The 22,954-nt window shown below is 44.6% G+C and overlaps 2 protein-coding genes across 3 annotated transcripts in view; both read left to right on the forward strand.

Annotated features, from left to right (window-relative positions):
• The window catches only part of kcnq3 (potassium voltage-gated channel, KQT-like subfamily, member 3), a 34,258-nt gene extending 15,782 nt beyond the window's left edge, over window positions 1-18,476 (forward strand). Inside the window, exons 2-15 of the mRNA XM_025002229.2 lie at window positions 4,998-5,088; window positions 5,305-5,431; window positions 7,143-7,315; window positions 7,472-7,645; window positions 8,249-8,359; window positions 8,441-8,536; window positions 8,620-8,714; window positions 9,028-9,054; window positions 10,446-10,639; window positions 10,710-10,815; window positions 12,652-12,783; window positions 12,870-12,965; window positions 13,040-13,127; window positions 13,320-18,476. Coding sequence (XP_024857997.1) covers window positions 4,998-5,088; window positions 5,305-5,431; window positions 7,143-7,315; window positions 7,472-7,645; window positions 8,249-8,359; window positions 8,441-8,536; window positions 8,620-8,714; window positions 9,028-9,054; window positions 10,446-10,639; window positions 10,710-10,815; window positions 12,652-12,783; window positions 12,870-12,965; window positions 13,040-13,127; window positions 13,320-13,943 — 2,134 coding nt within the window. The 3' untranslated portion in view covers window positions 13,944-18,476. The remainder of the gene's footprint in view (window positions 1-4,997; window positions 5,089-5,304; window positions 5,432-7,142; window positions 7,316-7,471; window positions 7,646-8,248; window positions 8,360-8,440; window positions 8,537-8,619; window positions 8,715-9,027; window positions 9,055-10,445; window positions 10,640-10,709; window positions 10,816-12,651; window positions 12,784-12,869; window positions 12,966-13,039; window positions 13,128-13,319) is intronic.
• A 1,328-nt stretch (window positions 18,477-19,804) lies between these two features.
• The window catches only part of LOC108249635 (HERV-H LTR-associating protein 1), a 15,275-nt gene continuing 12,125 nt past the window's right edge, over window positions 19,805-22,954 (forward strand). For both annotated transcript variants that reach the window (XM_037982025.1, XM_037982026.1), the window contains exons 1-7: window positions 19,805-19,905; window positions 20,757-20,834; window positions 21,485-21,579; window positions 21,750-21,806; window positions 22,080-22,160; window positions 22,541-22,624; window positions 22,800-22,883. In XM_037982025.1, coding sequence (XP_037837953.1) covers window positions 21,489-21,579; window positions 21,750-21,806; window positions 22,080-22,160; window positions 22,541-22,624; window positions 22,800-22,883 — 397 coding nt within the window. In that variant the 5' untranslated portion in view covers window positions 19,805-19,905; window positions 20,757-20,834; window positions 21,485-21,488. The remainder of the gene's footprint in view (window positions 19,906-20,756; window positions 20,835-21,484; window positions 21,580-21,749; window positions 21,807-22,079; window positions 22,161-22,540; window positions 22,625-22,799; window positions 22,884-22,954) is intronic.

Here is a 22,954-nt window from a genome sequence, read left to right on the forward strand (position 1 = left end):
TACATCAGTTCTTTCATCCATTCAGGGAATCTTTTCCTGGTTTCTGTTTGTTTTGTTGTTTTTAAGGAATCAAAACTGAACAAACAGTCGAGTGACGGAGGAGACACTCCTGATGGACTGTCCTTCATTCTGTCCTCCTGCAGGACGTCTCGTCTTCAGTCTGCAGAAACCTTCAATCCATCACCTGATTAACGATCCTTCAGTCTGTCAATCATTCGAGTCCCGAGCCACGGACTGAAACTGAACATTTGTTAAACTTTTGACGTTCCTCCCTGAGTCGAGGAACTCGTATCGATCTCAGGATCAGGCAGCAGAGACCCGTTAGTCCTCCGGTTCTGCTCTGAAACCCGACGGGCGGCGCGTCGTTCTGATGTTATTGATGTTGTCATTTTCAGAGGATGAGATGAGATTCGATCGACGCGACTCTGTGAAGGAAAACGTGACGGCGCTGCGGTCCTCAGCCTGAGGCCCGCCCCTAACGAGCTTGGAGTCAATATAATGTTCAAAAAGTGGATTTTTAAGTGGATTTTTAAGGTTTTGAAGTCTTTCTGATGTAAAACAAAGTTTTCTGATGCAGAAACAAAGTTTGGAAGTTAAACTTTGATGTTTTGCTGAAATTTGATGTAATTGGGACGTTTCCAGTCTGACACCGACTGATGAAGAGTTTCAGGAGTCCGGCAGAACGGAGTCTTCCTCGCCACGTTCTGGTGTCTCTATCAGCCTTTAGCGTTAGCATGGTTAGCTTGTTCAAAGACTCCATTCAATAGTTCTGAGGCCTTTGATGACCTTTTTGTGCACATTTTGCAAACAGAAACGGGTTTTATTATTAATAAAACAAGAACATCTGAGAGCTGCAGGCGTTTTCCTCCGGACAGCAGGGGGCGCTCACCCCCATCTGTGTTCAAACACTAAAGAAGCTCTGCTCCTCTTCCTCTCCTCGCCCTGTACTGTAATATATTCTCTAATAACACACACACACATCCTCAGCTCTGAGCGGGATTTATTCGCCTGGTTATCGTGGGAAATAAACTGTTAAAGGTGGCAGAAATGTATATTTTTTTTTCTGTCTGGTGTAAATTGGAGCGGGGCAGCGGCGATGAAGGCGGCGGTGATGAAGGTGGCTCTGAGTTTTCAGCTGACAGAAGCCTCAACAAGAACTGAATCAAATATTCTAAACAAACAAAGACTTCAGTGAGACTTAAAGCTGCTTCTTTTAGGTCTTTAATAGTTGTTCACGTCCTTTAAATTCAGGAAAACAAAAAGCTAAAAACATCTCAAAGAACTTATTGCCTTCAGCCAGAAGATGGGAGATCATGTTTTTAAATAGTAAATAAACACGTCAGATGTTTAAATAAATCTGATGTCAGCAACACGTCTGTAAAAAGTTGATCCAGGAGCAACAAAAGCAGCTGGAGGAGAAGTTAGAGACTGATCAGGTTATCAGCGGGTTAGTAAAGATGGCCGCCCCATCATCTCTGAGGTCAAAGGTCAAGTCTGGTTCTGGTTCTGCTCAGGAACTCTGTCTGTAAACACAGCTCACCGTGCCGTCCACAGATGCTGCTTAAAGCTCTATCAGGCAAAGAAGAAGCCAGATGTGAACAGATGTGTCTCCTCTGGACCAAAGAGTAGAACTGTTCTGAGGTCAGCCTGCCTCTCTGATGGTATGGGGGTGCATTAGTGCCTCCCATCCAGGACTGTTGAACAGACAGAATGGGACAACCTCAGGTCCAGATGTTCACAGACAGAATGGGAGAAGAAGAGGAGGGAAACATCTGTTCAGGTCAGCTGTCCTCCAGTGACAGAGTTGGAGGTTCAATTCCTGGCAGGAGTCCCCGTTCAGTGTCGACACGAGGTTTATTTGGACTCTTCTTGTTGAGATGTTTGAGTTTTCCCAGACGGAGTGAATCTGACAGAAGGTGAGGCGATGATGAACTCTGACGTGACGATCCTCAGATGTCGCCTCGGATCCAAGGAGAACAAACAGATGTTGTTGTTTGTTCTGTCAGCTGATCAGATGGTTCCTGTCGGGCGGAGGAGGAGCTGGATCCAGATCCAGAACCAGACCCAGACCCGTCAGCCGCTCGGCTGCAGGTCCGATCAGACCTGAAGGAGGTTTTCTGAGCTGTTGGTCGTTAAAATGAACCAAACTGAGTCCAGAATCAAACCTGTGGCTCAGAGGAATGCCTATCGCCCACTGAGTTTAAACATTTAGTTTGTTCTCATCAAGTGAGATGTTTCTGCCCTCAGAGTTTCTGGAGAGGATGACCCTCAGCTCCGTGTCCTCAGGCTGACTCCAGGAGTTAATCTGTGGCTCATGAGATATTTTGCTAACAGAGCTTTAGGTGATGAATCTGATTCAATCTGCTGTTACAAACGTTAGAAAGCTTTAAGGCCGATTTCAGGTTTTTCTGGTTCTGGTTCTTCAGAACCAACCCTCCCGTCTGACTGGTTGTTTTCAGCGTTCTGTTTACTCCTCTCTCCGTCTGCCGCCGTCCTCAGAGGAGGTGGTCCGGCGCCGCGACCTCCTCAAACCCACCAATCGCGTCACGCCGCCAGCCCGCAGCGGCACGGCGGCGTCGCCATGGAGACCAGCGGGGAGGGGGGGAGGAGGAGGAGGTGCGACTGGTGATCCCTGACAAGACCGACGGGGAGGGAGACGGAAGCTGGCAGGTGTTGCCATGGTAACGCTCCAGGAGGAGAGCCGCTGTTGCCGTGGCGACGCACGATGCGTGTCACCGAGGGAAACGAGGAGCTGCCGTGATGCAGCAGCAAAAAAAAACATGAATCTGCAGGAGCTTCAAGGCTGCGAATCAAAATAAATCACATAAATTAATTAAAAGTGAGACACAGATTCACTGACCTGCTGGTTTTAAAGCTGGTTTTAAAGCTGGTTTTAATCTGATTTTATTTATAAAATGTAAATAAAATCAGATGAACTGAAGCCAGAACAGAAGGAGACTTTTAGTTTATCCTCATTAAATTTATCAAACTGAACTTTTTCTGTTTTAAAACAAGTATTTACAGGGACGTTAGCTGGTTTTATTTCACGTCTACAGAGCTTTTATTCTAATAAAATGTACGTTTCTTTGATTTAGAAGCATGAAAACATTTTATTTTTTACTTTTTGATCGTTAGAAACCCGAGCAGCTGTCTGAGTTTCATCAGAACTTCTCTGAACGTTTCTTTCCTTTCAGAGGTTCGTTTTGAGGTTTTTCGCTCCTGAGGATGTTGACGTTTCTTTCCTGTCAGATTTGTTGAAAGTGTAAATCTTCGTCTTCAGGCTTTAACTCTTCGCTGCCCTCCGTCCTCGTCCTCAGGATTAACGGTCGGCCTCCGGGCGTCGGGGATTTCTGCTCCGTCAGCTGCTGCTGGTTCAGCTCTTCTCTCTGACTCAGTGTCACATTTACAGAAATAATTTTGTTTCAGTGAAAAACTCAGATTTCAGACCTGAAGTCCTGTGAAAAAGTAACCTTTCAGTTTGAGATGAACTGGATTTCCTTCAAACCGTCCTGAAGTTTGTTTAAACCACCAGATGAGACGGATTCTTCCTCAGAGACACGGATCAATGTTGGCTGGGAAACAGGTGATGATGATGATGATGATCTAATCTGAGGCTCCTGGAAACAAACCGGGTCCAAACGGGCCGAAGCTCTGATGCTAACAGGAGTCAGCCGAAGAAAATCTTCGTCCGTCTCTGAACTCGGAGACGATGAAGACGCTCGCTGCTGAGGTCTTATTTAGAAACTCCTGCCCGTCTCGCCCACGCCTCAGGATGTTCCTGCTGAAACGATCTGCCCGATCAGCAACTCCTGGCCTGAGGAGCCTTCGTCCCGCAGCAGGAGGAAGAAGAGGAGGAGGAGGAGGGGGGATCTGTCAGCGTTAAGAGGGAAAGTCGCTGCAGATTCCTGAACGCTGTCCAACACAGAGCCGTAAATAATTAATCAGTCGTCGATGAGGTGAAGCCCAGAGAGACGAGCTGCAGCTTTAAGGCTGTCCATCAGTCCCTCTGTCCTTCTGTCCATCTGTCCCTGCAGGAGGACAGGAAGCAACAAAGAGTCCAAACATCATGAATCTTCCTGCAGCTGCCTGTAAATCCTAAAACTTCAGCTTCAGACACTTTCCATCCTCGCGTCGGACACCAGGAGGTGGGGGAGGAGGTGGGGGAGGTGGGGGAGAGTCCATCAGGGCCGAGGATCTGAGCAGCAGGGAGGATTAACGAGGACCGGAGGTGCCAGCCTGATCTTTAATCACAGTTGAAGCTGATTTCCATAAAATCCTCAGAGTTCAGATTTATTGATCAGCTTCAGGCTTTCAGACACAGAAAATGTTTAATTTTGTTTTTCAGACGTTAAATTCTGATTTCCTGACGTCCTGAAATGCCTCCTGGTCCTGATTCAGGATGAGTTTGTTGTTTTAAATGACTCTCAGCTACTACCACCCCGTCTGTAAAACCTCCTGAACTCATTCAGTCGTAGATTATCTCCTGTCTGTCCCGCGGGTCAGGAGATATTTTACTAACAGACACAAGCGGCCTTCCAGGAGAAATCCTGATTCGATTCCTTGGCAGGAAGTCGGCCATTTTGTCCCGCCCGTTTGGAGGCAACAACTAAAATCCAAACATCTGCAGGTTAATTTGGGCTGTTAAATCTTCCACCTCAGTCAGCTTTACAGACCCAGGATCTGCTGTGGTAGTAGCTGAGAGTCGTCCCGACCCGTCCTCTGAGCGTCAGCGGGTCATTTGTTGAAAGCTGTGGCGGTGGGCGATATGCAATCTTTTCCCTCTGGGTGTTTTAATGTCATTTAAACAAAAAGGATGCTTGTCTTTAATGAACTAAAACTGTCTCCAAAATAAAGCCAGGTTTTATTTTCAGAGGGAGGCGGCGCCCCCTGCAGGCAGCAGCTCACTTTAAATCTGCTGAATTAGTTTAATTTGTCTTTTTTTACGTGTTTCTGCTGCGTGTAAAGAGTCCGATTGTTGTCTTTGTTCTGTTCTGCAGGTTCTTAATCGTTCTGGGATGTTTGATTCTGGCGGTTCTGACCACGTTTAAGGAGTACGAGAAGGATTCTGCACACTGGCTGGTGGTTCTGGTGAGGAGACTTCGTTTCAGATCGAAGACAGATTTAATTTCTATATTTCTAATCTTTAAACTTGTTTTTTATTCCTCCTTAAAGAAATAATCTTCTTCCAAATGAGATTTAGTTTTAACTAAGTGTATTATGATTAATTTCACTGATAGGAAGACAATATTGAGTTGTTGTTTTGCAGGAGTCGGATGTTTAAACCCAAACTGAATCGTTCTGCAGGAAACCTTCGCCATCTTTATATTCGGAGCGGAGTTTGCTCTGAGGATCTGGGCGGCAGGCTGCTGCTGTCGATACAAAGGATGGAGGGGGAGGCTGAAGTTCGCCCGCAAACCGTTGTGTATTTTAGGTAAGGTGGTGGGATCAGAAAAGTCTTACAGATGAAAATAGACGACAGAACCTGCAGTAAACGCTGGCGAAGCGCTCTGAAATCTGCTTTTAGGGATCTGAAGCTGTGCAGCTTCCTTAAACAGGAAGTTTGGATTCTTTTCACAGTAAAATGTTTTTTTTATTATTATAAGATTTTATTAAATTTGGCCGTCTACAGCTGGTGTTTCTGTCTCCTTCCACCCGGCTTCTCTCTGCTGAAGGGCTGATGGTTTCCTCTCAGAGGTCAGAGGTCACACACCCAAACTCCCATTGACTTCCATTATATCTGAGCTCCTCAAAACTGGAAGTTTTCAGCTCATCACACCTCCTACAGGAGGCGCTGTAGAGACAGGATTCTGAGTCTCAGCTTAGGAATTTTTCTGATTCTTTGGTGCTGAGCTCTGTTGCCCCGCCCCCTTTTTGCTGCCTCCAAAAATGTGGGAATCACCATGGAAACCAGTGACTCAGCAGATTCTGAGTCACGGCAGGCGCTTCTTCCTGATGGTTTTCCTCCCATAGATTTAAATAATTTCAGATTTCATGTTTTTATGTTTGAAATAAAATCGTCAGGATTTCAAGTCGAAAAAAAAAAAAAAAGGAATTGGTTTTAACCTGGACTTTCAAAATAAAGCTCATAGATGCTGTCATAGCTTTCTGTTTTTACAAAATGAATCCTAAAATCCTGTAATGTTACAGTCATTAACGTTGGAGTGTTTTGATCAGAATGTCTGTGAATAAAGATTAACCTGAGTTCATCTGTCATTTTACTGACCAGAACCAGAACCAGAACCAGAGCAGGGCTTCGACAGAACCAGCTGGGTTTAATGGTTTAAATGCCTCCAGTCTGAGTCTCATTCAGCTCCGTCAGCACAAACCTGGGACTTTCCGGTAATTACCGTTGAAACGTCCCCTCGGAAACGCTGCCCTTCAGTCTCGATGATGGCTGACTTCTACGAGCTGCTGGAGGCGCCGAACATCCTCAACCGGTCCAGATTTAGAACCGCCCACCGAAGCCTCGGGCCGTTATCAGTCACTCGTTCCCAGAGTTTATGGAAGTCAGAAACTTTAACGCACATTTCCCAAAGAAGGGATTTTCTTCTTGGCAGCAAACGGCCTTCAGGCGACATGAGCTGAACCCGGTTATAGAATCAGGAAAATCATTTCCTGTCTTTATCTTTACTGTTTGACTGATATTCTTCAGTCATCAGGAGTCACTTCACCAATCCTCCCACAACCGTGGAAAAACTCAAATGGAAAAGAAAATTTAAATTTTAAAAGGTTTATTTTAGTACCTGAAGTTGAGGATCTCTTCATTCCGTTATATTTCCTCCACAGAAAACTGTAAACAGGAAAACTTAGTTTTTCTGCAGCAGCTGTTTGAGGCTCAGTCTTTAGTTTCTGTTTTTGTCTGAGTGCCCAAAAGGCGGGAATCGCCGTGGCAACCGGTGACTCAGCAGATTCTGAGTCACTGTTTAAGGCTTTTTGTATGTTTGTCCTTCATGGCTGCCTCCATAATTAGACATTTAGATTTTTTTAGTAAAAAACAAAGAAAGAATGAACAGGAACTGAAATGTGGAGGAAGAAACCTGGCCTTGCTAACCTGTTAGCGACAGGTGTTTCCTCGCTCCGGCAGCACTTTCTCTGGTTTTCTGAAAGCTGCGGACTCAGGAGCGTCTCTGCCGTGTCTCCAGACATCTTCGTGCTGATTGCCTCAGTGCCGGTGGTGGCGGTGCGGAACCAGGGCAACGTGTTGGCCACGTCCCTGCGCAGCCTGCGCTTCCTGCAGATCCTGCGAATGCTTCGGATGGACCGGAGAGGAGGAACCTGGAAGCTGCTGGGCTCCGCCATCTACGCACACAGTAAGGTACGACCCGAGGTCCGGACGGGGGTGAAGATGGCGTCACGGCGCTGATTTCCTCAAGAAGCTGCAGCTAATGTTTAAACAGATATCCACCCGTAGTCTGGTTTGGTAAATCGGACCGTTTAACGGAGAAACGCTGATTTCTTTGTCTCCCCGCAGGAATTGATCACAGCCTGGTACATCGGCTTCCTGTCTCTGATCCTGGCGTCCTTCCTGGTCTACCTGGTGGAGAAGGACGACGCCTCGGTGAGCGTCTCCGACCAGGAGAACCCCACGGTGCAGCCCCAGACGCAGGACTTCGACACGTACGCCGACGCTCTGTGGTGGGGGCTGGTACGTCCCGAGAAGATAAATGAATTTATTATTAAGATAAATGTTAACTCCGTCTGTAAGCTGTCAGCCTGTTTCTGGGGCTGAGAGCAAATGATGAGGTCAAACAAAACAAGATGAATGACTTCATGTTTAATACGACTAAACCAGGTTTTTATCTTCATATTGTGGTTAAAACAAACGGCTGGATTCAGGTTTTACCAGGTTTCTGCTTTGGTTCCACATCCAGCAGCTTTTCTTCCTCTGTGTTTGGATGAGAAGAAATGTCTTCTCACCTTTTGGTCCTGAAACTATAATCTGTTTACTGAAGGAGCATAACTCTGTCGTCTCAGCAGAAACTTTTTATCAGTCTGTGTCTGACTGATTCAAAATAATCTGCAGAGAAGCAGGACTGTTCTGTTGCTGGTTTTCCTGCAGCAGCTCCTCATTAAAGGCAGCGTCCTTCAACCAGAAAGGACAAAAGTTCAAACTCGAGGACAGAGACCATCTGGTCCGTCTTCCTGTTTGTATTTTTATCTGCCTTCCAAAGGATTCATAGAAAGGACACATCATATTTCCTCCATGGAGTCGTAGTCCTGCTGAAACCAGAACGTTCCTCCTCCACAGATCACTCTGACCACCATCGGATACGGAGACAAAACCCCGAAAACCTGGGCTGGGAGGCTGTTAGCCGGGACGTTTGCTCTGATCGGTGTGTCCTTCTTCGCCCTGCCTGCAGTGAGTACCCCCCCCCCCAGATAAACCATCATTATTCTCACCCGAGGTTACTGTGAGCTGCTGTTGGCTTCTTGGCTGCAGGGGATTCTGGGTTCTGGTCTGGCTCTGAAGGTCCAGGAGCAGCACCGGCAGAAGCACTTTGAGAAGCGCAGACATCCGGCAGCCGGGCTCATCCAGGTGGGACCCCTCACCTGGGAACGGCAGCAGACTCAGGTGAAAGGCTGCTCCTGTTAAACTGTCCGCCGTCTGTTCCTCCGCAGTCTGCCTGGAGGTATTACTCCACCAACCCCATCAGGGAAGACCTCATCGCCACGTGGAGGTTTTATGAAACCATCATCTCTCTCCCGTGTTTCAGGTGAGCGCCCACCTGTCCTCGATGAGCTGAACCAAGATAAAGATCAGGAGTCAGCGTTTCACCCAGTCCTTTAAAAGGAATCAGTTCTTTTAGTTATCTTTACTTTAACTCGTTTTATTTACTGTTAGATTCAGTTTTAATAAAAGTAGAAAAGGGCCGTTTTCTTTGGTAAATACTTAAAGAAATCAGACCCAGGAACTAAACCGGCCCCCTTCAACGTTTCTGCTGAAGTTTCCTAGTGAATAAATATCACATCAGTCTGTTTTAATGTAAATGTGTGATCGTTGTGCTGTTTGTTTCTCCTGCATCGAAGGAAGGACACCTTGGAGGCCATGGTGAGGTATGTCTCCGCCACCCGCAGCTGCTGCTGTAAATTCAGCCGTGATGATGTTTTAATAGGACCTGCAGACACTGATGAACGTTTCCTACAATAAACCACTCTGACCGCTTCCTGAACGTCCTCCAGGAGTCGCCTGAACCTCTGCATTCTCATAACGTTTAACAGCGTTTATGACGAGGGGTTTCCTTTTTTCAGGAGTCCATCAGTTGGACACGACGGGTTTTATCTGCATTAATGAGAAAAAAGTTTCAGCAAAGAGATTTAAAACATCGTTTGTCTTTCATTGATTGTCTTGTTTTAAAAATGATCATTATTTAAAAGTTAAAAAACAGTGGAGGGATGTTCACGGAGCGAAACTGAAGCCAGAAAACCAGTTTTGTTCCGTCGACTTTATCTTGTTTCTCTGAGCGAAGAGGTGGACGACGGCCAGAAACTCCACCAAACAAAGGCCTGATGGTGTGTGTGTGTGTGTGTGTGTGAGAAACTCGAGCTTTTATCTGAGCTGATCTCTGCACTTTTCATCACGAGTCAAAGAGAAAATTATATTCCATCTGAGAGTTGATTTTTGTTGAATGAAAGTGTTTTGTTGTTCCTGTGAGGACCTTCTAACAGACGGGACGGTTCTTTAGAAGGTTCTACAGTAAACGGACAGAAATGCTGCTCCTGTAAGTCTGTAAAGCTGCAGGTAGCTGCCTGCGTGATGAATTCAGACGGCAGTAAACAGAAATGCTCGTCCTGTGGTGTCGCCTCGTTTGGAGATCTGCGGGATAATCGCATCTCATTTTCTGCTCTTTATTCGTCTGAGGAGCAGTCAGAAAGAGCTCCTCTCTTCCCCGTGAAGCTCCCTTTCTGCAGCCTCTCAGCGCCGTAATCTGCCCCGAGGACAGACAGAAGCTGGGGTTGGGTTTCTGCTGTGGGAGCCGAGTCGCTGAGAACGCTGCGCCGTTTCAGAGGCTCCGATTACCCCACCGCTCTGCCTCTTCAAGACAAACAAGAGTCTTCTTTTACCCAGGGACGTCCGTCTCTGCGCTGCCAAACTCTGTCAGCCGTTGGACAACGAGGACGACCCGTCTCCTTTCTGCCTGATGAGGAGACAACAGACCATGAAGAGCAGAAAGCCCTTAAATACCAGTTTACCATGAGTGGACATTTATGTCCACTCATCGTGGACATAAATGTCCACAAAGGCCTAAATTATATTTGGTTAAATGTCCCTCAGAGTGTCTCCTGGTCCTCTGGCTGATGTTTGACTCGTCCTCTCGGCAGAAATGAGGACGTTCAGTTAAACTGGTTGATTTCCTGAAATGAAGCAGATTTTTAATCAGGTCTTTGGGAAACGTCAGCTGGAGCAAACGGAGGATTTTATCCTTCCTTTGTTTTCTGTCCTTCAGTCAGAAAGTCAGTTTACTGGAGCGTGTTCGTCACTCCAACGCACGGCCGTCGGTGGTGATGAGCAGGAAGCCTCTGGGCGAGTCCGTCGAAGAAAGCCCCTCCAAGGAGCCCAAACCCGCCGGCTTCAGTAACCGGGAACGCTTCCGCACCGCCTTCCGTATGAAGGCCTCCACGCTCCGTCAGAGCTCCGACGGTAAGAGGAGGAAGGTCGGAGCCTCTCCTGGCTGACAGGCGTCTAATAAATGTGTTTGTTTCTCTGTCAGATACCGGAGTCCTGGCAGACCCAGCCTTAGAGGATCGAGGGTTCCCCCCAGACATCCTCCTGGAGGAGATGATCCCAACCCTGAAACTGGTCATCAGGGCGGTCAGGTGAGCAGCTGATGATCGATGATCCGGTTTAATGGGACAGGCAGAAAGACGGGGTTTAGTTTTCTTCTTTACATCGATCGGATGCACCAAAAAAACCCACCGACTCACGGTCGACTGCAGGGAGCCCAAACCATCAGCCCTCCACCGCCGTGCTGACAGCTGCAGTGCATTCTGGGTAAACATCTGTCCTCTGGTCTGGTTCTGCTCCAGAAGTCTTCTGGTTCCTTCAGATGAACCAAACTGATGCTGCCATGTTGTTTTCAGAGAGAAGAGGCTTTAACCTTTGACCTTTGACCTGCTAACTGAGGCCTGTAGAGTCTGAGATGGAGCTCATTTTTCTGAGCACTGCACGGTCTGACCTTCAGGGTGAATCTGCTGTGAATAATCCTTCTCTCTGTAGAGCGATGGTCTCCAGATGACCTTTGACCCTTCCCAGATAGCTGCTCCTCTGAGGTCATTGCTGATGTCTTTCTGCCCTGGCGTTGTGTTAACACACCTGCAGCTCCTGGTGGTTCCTCTGATCCTGAACCTCTGAGGTCCTGAGGCTGGATCCAGTTTGTTTGTTTGTTTAAAAAATTCACATTTTTCATTTTGTTTTGTTTCCTAAATAACAGAAGTTTGTAAAGAGCAGATAATACCTAAAACTCTGAATTTTTACTTTCTTTTTACATCACTTTAGCTGGTGTTTTATTGTGAAAAACCTTTATAAAAAGGGCATAAATGCAGTCTAATTACAAAGATATTAGTCCTAATATGGCAGCAACAGAAAAGGTTTCTTCCCACCAAGAGTTTGTTTTTTTATGGCAGAAAAGCAAATAGAAAAAAGTCATTCAGATGTTTTTGGCTGTTTTCAGATCTTCTGTTTCCAGCAAACAATAAAACCTGATGACTGGTCCTCAGGTTGAAGTGTTTGGTTCAGTATTTCTGCTGCGTTTGTTGGTGAATCTATAGGCCTCCCAGCTGATGTCCCGCTGGGACTGAATCTGCTGAGATGAGTGATTAACCCCCTGAAAGTCCTCCTTCCGCCCCACTCCTTTATGTTGGGGCTGAATGGGGCTCTGAAAAGGATGCTTGCACCTGAAGGGTTCTGGTTTCAGGACCCAAGAATCTGGGCAGAGCTTGTTGTTTGGGACAAAGGAAGCGACTCTGTGGGTGGCAGCTTATCAGAGAACCGAGAAGTCGGCTTTGATCTCCACTTTCTCAGGTTTTTAAACTTCAGTTGTTTTCATTTTAAGATGCAGATGAGCTCCTCTGAGGGGACCGTCTCAGATTTAAGGCTTCCTCTGGATTGGACATGGATGAGCGCCCCATTTGAGGGACTCTGTGCATCATGAGTGGATAATCTGTGAGCAGACTATCATCGGTCAGATCAGTCAGAACTGTGACGAGAACAGAACAGCATCAACCCTTAAACCGGCTGTTCTCAGTCACATCAAGTCTGGGGTCCTGAGATGATTTCCAGACATAAAATAAACTCTAAAAAGGTTAATAATATTCTAATAGTTGTTAATACATCCATGGTTAATCCGACCTGTTAGCTCATCAGAATGTAGCTTTATTTCTCTAAACTGAGGTCAAACACTCACCAGAGTCCTTTAGATCCTCCCACGAACCAGAAGATGAATTTTAAAGAAACTCAGAAACCAATCACTGGAACTGAACGATTGGAGTCAACTTGATTCAAGATGGCTGCCACGTCCACTTCAGCTAACACAGAAATGGGTTCTGCAGATCTTGAGCTAAAGCTGGGTGTGGTAGTAGCTGAGAGTGGTCCCCGGCCCATCCAGCCGGGTCCTGGTTCGTGGTCTGGTCCTGATCTTGGACTCTGTTTCGCAGGATCATGCAGTTCCTCCTGAACAAGAAGCGGTTTAAGGAAACTCTGAGGCCTTACGATGTCAAAGACGTGATCGAGCAGTACTCTGCGGGACACCTGGACATGCTCTGCAGAATTAAATACCTCCAGACCAGGTGAGCGGCCATCTTACACACGGGGGGGTTGGGTTTAGTGACTACCTTCTCCTCTTTATGCTCAACCAGTCTGTCTTCTTTTAAAGGATCGACATGATTCTTGCCCCTGGACCTCCTCTCACCCCTAAAAACAAGAAGACCCAGAAGACTCCCTTTAACTACCCGTCCAGTCAGTCGCCCAGGTACCGCCACACCGACCGCTGTCCAAGAGCGGGACCGTTTGTCTTCTGCTCCTTAAACTCCTCTGTTGTTGCAGGCATGAGTCCTACATAGCCAAAGCCTCCTCCATGCCAGATACTGAAGACCAAAGCATGATGGGTAGATTCGTCAGGGTGGAGAGACAGGTGAGGAGCAGAACACGGACTTTACACCAACATCACAGACATTATTACAGGGAGGAAGTTCAAATACATGCTGCATTTAGTTTTATAATCTACATGTCGTAGATCTGCAGGAGACCTCAGAGAAACTGAAGGGTGACGATGTTTAACCTCTGTTCTGTCACTATAAACTGACCGAGCTGCTGCTGTCCTCAGGTGGAGGACATGGAGAAGAAGCTGGACTTCCTGGTGGACATGCACATCCAGCACACCGAGCACCTGCAGGTGGACTCGGCCGGCACCGCCTGCATGACCCTGGAGGCCTGCGACTCCACGGTCAACGGTGAGATCCGGCGGGTTTTCCTCAACTACTCTGAGGTGTTCCCGCACATGTCCTACCAGGTTCCCGTCGGGAAGGTGAACCTGAGCTGCCGCCGAGACGCGGAGGCAGGAACCCGCCGGCCGGCTGCCGTCGCCACCTACACGGAGCGTCCAACGGTGTTGCCCATCAGCTCCCTGCAGGACTTGTCAGTAGGGCCGGGCAGGACCACAGGGGGGCGTGGGGGCGACTCGCCGCTCTCCATGTTGTCGGTGAACCACGAGGAGCTGGAGCGCTCGCCCAGCGGCTTCAGCATCTCCGGGGAGCGGGACGGGGCCGACCTGTCCATGGGGACGGGGATGGCGACAGGGGAGGCCAGCTGGACGAGACCCAGGCCCAGCTACCTGGCGGAGGGGGAGACGGACACAGACACGGACCCCTTCACGCCCAGCGGGGGGGCCTTGCCCCTCTCCTCCACGGGGGAGGGTTTCGGAGACTCTGAGTGGAACACGCCGCCCTGAGAGACGGCGAGTTCCCGTCTGCAGGACCTTCAGTCCAAGCCAAGCCTCTAAGCCCAGACCTGTGGGTCCGAGCCTCCATGCTGCCGGTCCAACCGAGACCACGGCGGTCCAGACAGAGCCATGGCACCGAGTCCGCCGGGGGGGGAGGGGAACCGTTTGTAAAGAAACTCTGTACAGCACACTCTGCGCAAAACTTTAGCTGAATTTAAAGAAAAAAGAAGATTATTCCACATATTTATCCACCCAAAGCTTTACTGCTGCACTGCATGGATCGCATGCCAGTCTTAGTGTAGACAGCAGACTTCAGGACAAAACATGGAATGGACACATTTACCTGCTATGCCATTTTTGTAACACCTATTTTTTATATGAACACATCCTCATTGTTTCTGCATGGTTTGCATGAAGACGCACCGTGTTGGGAGGGGAACCTGGAACCAAAAGTGTCCCGTCTCGTCTTCTTGTCCCGCGCTCTTCTTCGTCCGCCAGCGTTTCTGTTCCTCATGCCATCGCATCACTGAGACCTTTCCACGCCACACCACCGGATGGAAACACTAAATGTCTGCTGCTTTGGTGGCACAGGACTTCAGGGATATAAACGCCTGCATGCTTTGAATATTCCAAAGTTTACCGAAGGTACCGTGTTCTTTTAGACGGTGTCGTCGTTTCAAACCGAAACTACAAGTTGATTTGGAGTCATTTGAGTCTTTCAGCATCTGCACTTTACATTTTAGGGTTCTGTAGCAGAGAATTGGTACCATTTTCAAATAACAGGTAAAAAAAGTACTTTTTTACAGATTTCATAGGATTTAATTATTCCATCAAGTCAAAGACCGGCTTTAAATGTTCCTAAACAGACTTCAAATAATTTATCACCAGTTTGTGAAGATAGATCAGGTTAGTCACGGTTCAGAAACCATAAACTAATTTAATTATTCATAAACGAACATAAAACAACTTCTTCCCAGGGAAAAACTGTGGCCGAACTTCCACAGACGTTTAAAACCTTAAAGTCTTCATCAAACTGCTCATGTTTTCTTTTGAAGACTTTTTCTGCCTTTTTCTAAAAAGCTGAACTTCCACCAGGGCTACCTTCTGTTTCCTGCAGGTTTTAGGTCATTTATTTCATTCTTGTCTGCCTTTCTGATGCCAAATGTGATCTGAATTAAATCTCAAATAAATGATGAGGTTTAAAACATTTTTACCTGCAACAATAGTAGTACTTAGTCTTTGATTATTACTATTTCTGATAAGAAATCCTTACATTTTCAGTAGTTTTTAGATCTTTAATAATAAACTGACTATACAGTGAAATATAGGAATGTTGAGCCACAGTTAACCTGTTTTAAATAAGGTCTTTGTTCAAATTAATCAGTAATATTAATCAATAACTATTTAACTGAAAGCCACTTATTTACACAGTATATATAAACTGTTTTTTACAGAAAAAGCAGAATATCCCTGTAGGAATCCATTCATTGTGCCTCTGAAGCCAGAAACATCGGAATGACTCGATTTAGTGTTTCAGCCTCTTCATTTCACCACATGCCTGACGCCACGCAGGATTTCTGAATGTTCCTCTAAAAACGACAAACGCTTTTGTATAAAATCTGTAAAGTTTTTTGTTGCTTTCGGTTCATTTTGATATCAGATGTGTTGTTTGTAAAATTCTTCAGTGACGGCGTCGAGTTCGTGTTTTTGTTTGATTCTCCTCGAATTCTTTGCACACCAGCATTTTTGTTGCCTTTTGCACGTCAGCTTTCCTTTACGAGAAGATTTCTTACATCCATACGTCAGACCGAGCTCGTTTTTGCTTCCTTCCGACACCACCACCCGCTCGTTCTAACCAAAACCCTGAAATGACGACTCCGCTCCACCAGGTGGCGACAGCGTCAGAGCACGGAGGGAAAACGGGCTGAACTTCGCTGTCATTGCTGCAGTTCGCTCTTTACTCCGGTTTACAATCAGAGTTTAACAAATGAAGACGGTTGACAAATAAAATGTCTCTGTTGTTTCTGAGATTGTCTGTCCACGAAGTCTGACTGCGCGCCGACCGGCTGCAAACCCGTATTTTGAAATTTGTTCAAATCTCCAATTAAAAACTTAACATTTAGACTTTTTGCAGTTTGGACCAATGAGACGGTTGGTTTGAAGTGGGCGTGTCTGAAAACACGTCAGCTGTTTTTTAAAAGACGTATCGATTCACCAAAACATGACTTTTAAAAAAGAATCCCCACTTTGGAAAACTCTTTTTAAAGTCTGTTTTTGTCAAAAAAACCTTGTTTGTGAACGAAAGTATCCAGAGTCTTGTGGGCGGAGCCTAAATGTTCGGACACAAATCCATTTACGAAAAAGCCCAGAAATAATTCTTTGACGGCGCTGCTCTGTTTACACAAATAAGACAAATAACCGTCAGAAGTCACGGAATATTTAGTAAATTAATGAAATAAAAACGTCTTCCACACCGGAGGAGAAGCAGGTAAATATAAAATATTTACAGATTTGCGTTTCTAATAAACCTAAATTTGATGTTTTTCCTCAGGAGATAAAAAAGAAAACAAGCAGTTTGTTTGTTCTCCTAATGTAATATCTAATGTAGCCTTAAAGTTTGTAAAATCTAAACAGACCTTAAAGTAAAACGAGCGAAACTTTGTCTGAATTTCACATTTTTAATTTCAGTTTGAGGCTTAAACAGGAAGTGTCTTTGACTTGTTTGTGTTTTTATTGTTTATTATTGGGCACGATTTAAAAGAAACATCCGTCAGAAACATTTAACGAGCTTCATAATTTAATCTGAATTTCTGCATTTTACCCTAAAACTGATTTAATTCTTTTGGATTCTTCATAAATGATGGATTTCATCAACATTTAGGTTTTTTTGTTCAACATGTTGATTTTTTGCTGAAACAAAGTCTGAAACTGGTTTGTTTTAAACGTTTGAACGAGGTTTAATATTTATGCCGTAAAATGGATTTATTTTAAACAGTTTCTGGATTTGATCCAATATTTTGGCTGCAGTGGTGTTTCCTCAACAATTACTGGACGGTTTTAATTCTTTTTTCTAACTTTATTTCTTTAATATTGTAAGAAATGAACTTTGACGCTAAGTTTATAAACTTTATGGAAGCTTTAAGTTCAATAATTGGATGTAAAACTGAAGCTGTCTCCAAGTCAGACGAGTCGTTTAAGACGTCAAAATCAAACATTTAAATTTAATTTATTTATGTTTTTTATTTAAAACAGACACTTAAAAATCTGCTGCTTAGTTTGAGAACTCAGCCGCCGTGTCGGTCATAAAAGGGTCAGTCCGCCATTTTAAACCCAAAGTTAACCAAACTGGACCAAACCGGATCAAACTGGACCAAACTGGACTTTTAAGACTTTTAACCTGTTAACTTTAATATAAACTAGTTTGAAGGAGACGGTTTGGTTTCCTAAACTTCTCGGTGCTAGCTAGCTGATGCTAATAGCGGTTAGCACCGACCCATTTGTCTAATAACTCAGATTTTAGGTGTTTAATTTGAATTTAGCAGGTCTGATTCAACAGATTAGTCATTAGTCACAAGCTGACGGCTGAGGAGAGAAAAACGCCTCAAATTTATGAAGAAAAGTTTCTTTTTGTTTTGAGTTTTGTTTATTTTTACTTGTTTTTTCTGCTGGTCTGTCAGATCCTTCACCTGCTGGTTGTTTCCTGGTAAAAACTCCACCTTTTATTTATATAATCTTTACTTTTTAAGACCTAAAATGACCAAATTTTGACCCAACTTTGCCCGTGGCTGCTAACTGTGAGTAGAGTCGACCGAGGAAACGCTGCTCCGGCCTCCAGCCTCCATCCTCCTGAAGGAAATGTTTTTTAAACCTGCAGGAATATTAAAAACACTTGAATGCATCACTAAATGTTTGCTGACTCTAAGCCATAACCTGAAGCAGCACAAACATTGATTTGTTGGCGTTTTTCTGTCTGTGAAACGATTCTGAATGAAAAGGAGCACTTTATGGCATCCATGTAGTTAAGAAGGCAATATCGCTTGCTGTGTTTATTTAGTATCTGCAGACGAAGCAATGCACTGATCGACACATTCTGCATCCATCACCTGTAAGATTACGGACATTTTGATTGCTACAGATTATTTGTGCCTTGGCGTTTTACAGTATCCTGCTTTTTATCGCTGCAGCTGTTTGAACGCAGCACAAAGCTGTCGGGAATATTTGCACCCTGACTTTAAAGCAACCATCAACATGTTTTCTTTGAACATGAAATCTATGAAGAGTTTCTGGGAACACTGTGATTCTGCTGGATGTTTAAGAAGACGAGCTGGAAACAAAGATCTGCTCATATTTCTGACAGCTTTGTGTGAGTTTACGACGCTGATTCTTCCTTTAACGGTTCTGTTCTTCAGAGCGGAGCTTCGTTTTCTCACCAACCCGACAGTTTTAGTTTTGATGATATAATATGCAAACGTATTCTTACTTGAGTTTTTTATTTTGTTTTTTCCAACTGCACCAGTTAATAATAAAGTACTGAACTGAAAACTTTGTGTGGATTTTGTGTTAAACACTAAATAATTTCATTTATTAGTCTTTGAACCGGTTTTATTTTTATTACAGGAAATCTTCTTATTGTTGTTCAGTTTTAATCTTTGAGTTTGTATTTTCCAGAGAAGAAGAGTGAAACTGATTCAAGATGGCCGCTGCAGCCAACAGAAAAATGGCTCCATCTCTGTTAGTCCAGATATGGAGCTAATCTTTGGGGCGGTAGTAGCTGAGAGTTAATCCGAGCTGGTTGATTTAACAAACACTTATTTTTTATTTTTGGCTCCAAACAGTAAATTTGTTCTTTTTATCTGAGGTCAGTTAAGTTTTTTAAGGTCTTTAATCTTTTTTATCAGATGTTTTTATTTTAATACTGATTTTTCCATCAGTTTGGAGGAAACTGGTGACAGTCGGCGCTCTGAGAGCGTGATGAGGACGACTCTCAGCGACTACCACTCCGAGTCTCAGCTCGGTGTCTGGAAGGCTTGTTTTCGCTTAATTCAGTTAGCTGTAGCGGCCATCTTGAATCTGTTTGGCTCCGAGTTGATCAGCTGATGTTTGTCCAATGATTACAAACCCTGTTTGTTTGTTTGTTTGTTTGTTTTATTTTGATGAATCCGTTTTGCTTTAAAACATTTTGTATCTCTGTGGTTGTTTTGTTTTTCGGGGTTTTAAACAGAAAAAGCTGCTCCTGTTGGCTGAAAACTCGTTTCCATCCCGGTGTAAACAGCCGTTAATCTGGATTAAATCTGGATTAAATGTTGTTTCTCCGGTTCTGATGAGCGGTTAGAGCTGGAACAGGAACCAGCTCAGCTGGTCTGTTGTCCTCGGCAGCCATGTTTACTCTGATCGTTGCCGTCGGTTACCTGAATCCCTCCACCGCCCCTCCTCTCACTCCCTGGCTCAGGTTTCGCTCCGGCAGCTGATTATGGCTCTTTGACCACACTGTAAAAAATGTCAACCTCAGACGTTCGGCAGTGATTCAGTCCAACTTAATTTAATTTAATTTAATTAAAACGACTCCAGTTTTATAGAACCGGGTCAGAACTAAATCCTAAAATAAACAGAACTGGTTCTGATTCAGTCAGTCCTGGTTTGTTTTATTGCCCTCCTGTCATGGCGGCGGGTAATCATGTAATTATCTGTTTAGAACTGGTGGTCGTAGCTGAGAGTCGTCCTCAGTCTGACGGAACAAAAGAAAAAGAAAAGTCTGAAAATGTTTTTATTTATTAAATCAACTAAAGTCAGTTTCTTGATGACGTCTTCAGAGGGTTTGTTGGAACAAACTCCTAAACTGAAACTGTCCGAGAATCAGGGACAGGAGCGAGGACGTCTGGTTGGACGCCTCCAGGCTGTAGCTCCGCCCAGCAGGTGTCTCTGATGACGAACAGGTGCTGCTAACGATCAGCTGACTGCAGACTGAAACCAGGTAAGCAAACATTTCACTTTAAATCATTAAATATTATTTCTGTTCAGTCCTGCAGAAAATCAACTCAAACTTTGAATAAACATCGGACACTTTTAAAGTCAGTAAAAATAATATTCTGAGTTAAAATGGATCATTTTATACGTCGCTCCTCTAACTTTGCTGAAACTGTCTCATTAAGGTCATTCATGCTTTTTATGTCCAAACATGTTTAAAGAGTTAAAATTAAAACTGTTCAGTTTAAACCTTTCTGAAGAATCTGACTTTATTTAAACATAAATCAGGATTTTTCTGTTTGTTAGGAGTTCATGTCTGCTGTGTTTTGTGCTTAAAAAACACCAAATTCATCCTCTGCTTCCTTTAACTGTAAGAAAAATAAATAGAATATGACTGCAGGTTTATTTTACTTCAAGTATTAAAAAATACAAACAAGCTGCTGAAATATCTTCAGCTAAATAACTATACCTGTCAGAAATATATTTAATTAGGATATACGATTTAATTTACTCCACAGAAATCAAAGTAAAAAAGGCCAAAGTAACTTTTGGCTCATATGCACAAAGCAGCAGCTTTATTTTTGTTTCACTTTTGATTAATTTGTACATCAAATCAAATAAATTGATTTAAAAACAACTTGTTGACCAAAGTGCTGCACACACAAACATTCAGTACAAAAAAACAATATCACAATTCTCACAATGTATTAAACTTATCAAAACTCTTAAAAGATTAAAAGAAGCTGCTTTGAAAGCACTTTTATTTTGAAATGTACATTATTCACCGGACCTCATGTTAAATCTGTAATCTGTTTCCTGTTTCCTGAGCTTTAATCTGAAAGGTGAAACTTTTTGCAGCGGGCGGGAGGACCGGCCTGCGGTATCAGCTGCGGTTCTGTTGGGTTCTGATCAGAACGCCGCTGTCAGCTCCAGCAGGTAAGACGCTTATTTTCCTCCGGGATGCAGAAAGATGGAAATAATTCAGACGACTGAAACGTTTTAGATTAACGGTGGCTGTTTTAAAAGACGCTGATCTTACAGAAAACAAACTGTTTTAGTTTAGAAAGATGCAGATTTTACTGATTTACTTAGTTTATGCAAAAAATTTCAAAATAAAGTCTTTTTAGAATAAATTCAGGGCATATTTTTACATAAATCGGCAGAAGGAGGAAACAAATGGAGGTTTTCTGTTTGTAAATTAGAATAAAAGATTTTAGAAAAATCCAAACATTTAAGGATAAAATGAAACAAACTAACCTTCGTTCTCCAGATCTACGTCTGAATTTAAATAAGTTTAGATGGTTCTTCAGCGGGCAGAACCGGGTCAGGAGAGGTTCTCCTGATAGAAGATATAGTAAACATCTTACCTGCTTTCTGACAAACAGACTCTGTAGCAGGTTTTAATCCTCCCGGTTCTGTTTGGGAGCTGGGTTTCTTTATCTTGGTTCTTTTTACTCCTTGACAGTTTCTGCATCGCATCGTCGGCCATTTTGTCAGCGTAGATTTTTAAGTCTTGGAGGTCTGAGGCTCAGAGGCTTCAGGTTTTAGGTTTTAACGCTCCGTGTTTCTTTCTGTGGATCCTACAGGACCATGGCCAGCTCCCGGAGGTTCCTGCAGAGTCCACCATTTTGTTTTTTAACTTTTGTTTCTGTCGTTTCGTTCTTCCTCCTCTTCAGACCAGGTGGGTCCGCTGCAGCGTCTCCTTTAAGACCTGAAACCAGTTTTTATTCCACAGCAACTAAATAAATATTTAAATCTTTTGACTGAAATGAAAAGTCGGATCTCTGCGATGCTGTTAGCTGCAGTCGTCACCAATCGCTAAGAACGTGAACTGATTTTGTTTTCTTACAGCTTTCAGAGCGACGGAGCTCGACGAGAGGCGCCGAAGAGATTCCCAGAATTCTACAGGTGATTATCTTCATCTTTAATGTTTCAGATTAAAACCACGGGAGAAACAACCGGGACACATTTTAAACCCTAATACAAGCTAAAAGCTAACAGGTTAGCTAAAAGCTAACAGATCCAGCAGCTGAACGAGCCGAAGGGTTTGACGTCTGAATGGTAACGCTGACTCAGCGTTTCTCTGAGAGGGGGTAGAAACGAGTTGACGTCCCTCCTGTTGTCCCTGCAGGACGGTTCTGTCCTCGCCGTCTGACCTCACTTCCTGTTTTCACTCCTCAGAGGACCTGGCCGAGCTGGTGGACCCCGCCGCCATCGACCTCACGCCTCTGGTCAACGCTTTAATCAACTCCAGCCGCTCCGGTGGGTGGATCCAGAACCCGTCAGCTGAGGACCTTCGTGTCCCGAAGAGTCCCTCACGCTGCCAGCATCACGCTGCCGCCGCGATCACGCCACCGCTGCAGATGGCTCTCCGAGTGACGTTTTTACATTTCAGCAGCTAGCTGTAGCACTTCCTGCAGGAATGATTGCAAGCGTCTGAGCTCGTCACTCCCGTCAACCCCCCCTTTAAATGATCTGAACTGTCCCTTTAAACCTGTCCTGTTGTTTCTCTGCAGTCTGAAGCTGTTTCCTGTTTATAAATGAGTGAAATTCTTCTTCTTGGGTTTCCTCCTGAGCGTGCGCAGCTCCTGGCGAGGAGACGTTTCCTCGTTAAGGAATTAATTAGTTTTTTTTGCGTTCAGGCGCGCGGCAGCTCTTCTCTCTGCTCAGCGTGACGTCCTTCAGCTCGCTGGCGCTCCACAAACTCACGCTGCTCGTCTACAACAGTAAATATTCACTCGCTCAGCTTGTAAACGGCGCCATCTAGTGGCGTGGATGTGATCTGAATGATTAGTTTTTATTGAATTTAGAAACCAGTGACCCTGTTTGATAAATGCTGTTAGATGGTTCCTTAAACCCAGAACCGGGTCGGGTTCTGATCCATTTCTGTGTTTGTTTCAGTTTCCAGCATCAAAGGTTTGGAGAGCAGCGTGTTCAGGAGGCGGTTCTGTTACTGCGTCACAAACGACACCAATGATTTAGCAGGTAGACGACGATGAATCGATGAGTCGATGAAACGATGAGTCGATGAATCGATGAAACGATGAGTCGATGAA

The sequence above is a fragment of the Kryptolebias marmoratus genome, linkage group LG20 (assembly GCF_001649575.2).
Source record: "Kryptolebias marmoratus isolate JLee-2015 linkage group LG20, ASM164957v2, whole genome shotgun sequence".
Lineage (NCBI taxonomy): Eukaryota > Metazoa > Chordata > Actinopteri > Cyprinodontiformes > Rivulidae > Kryptolebias > Kryptolebias marmoratus.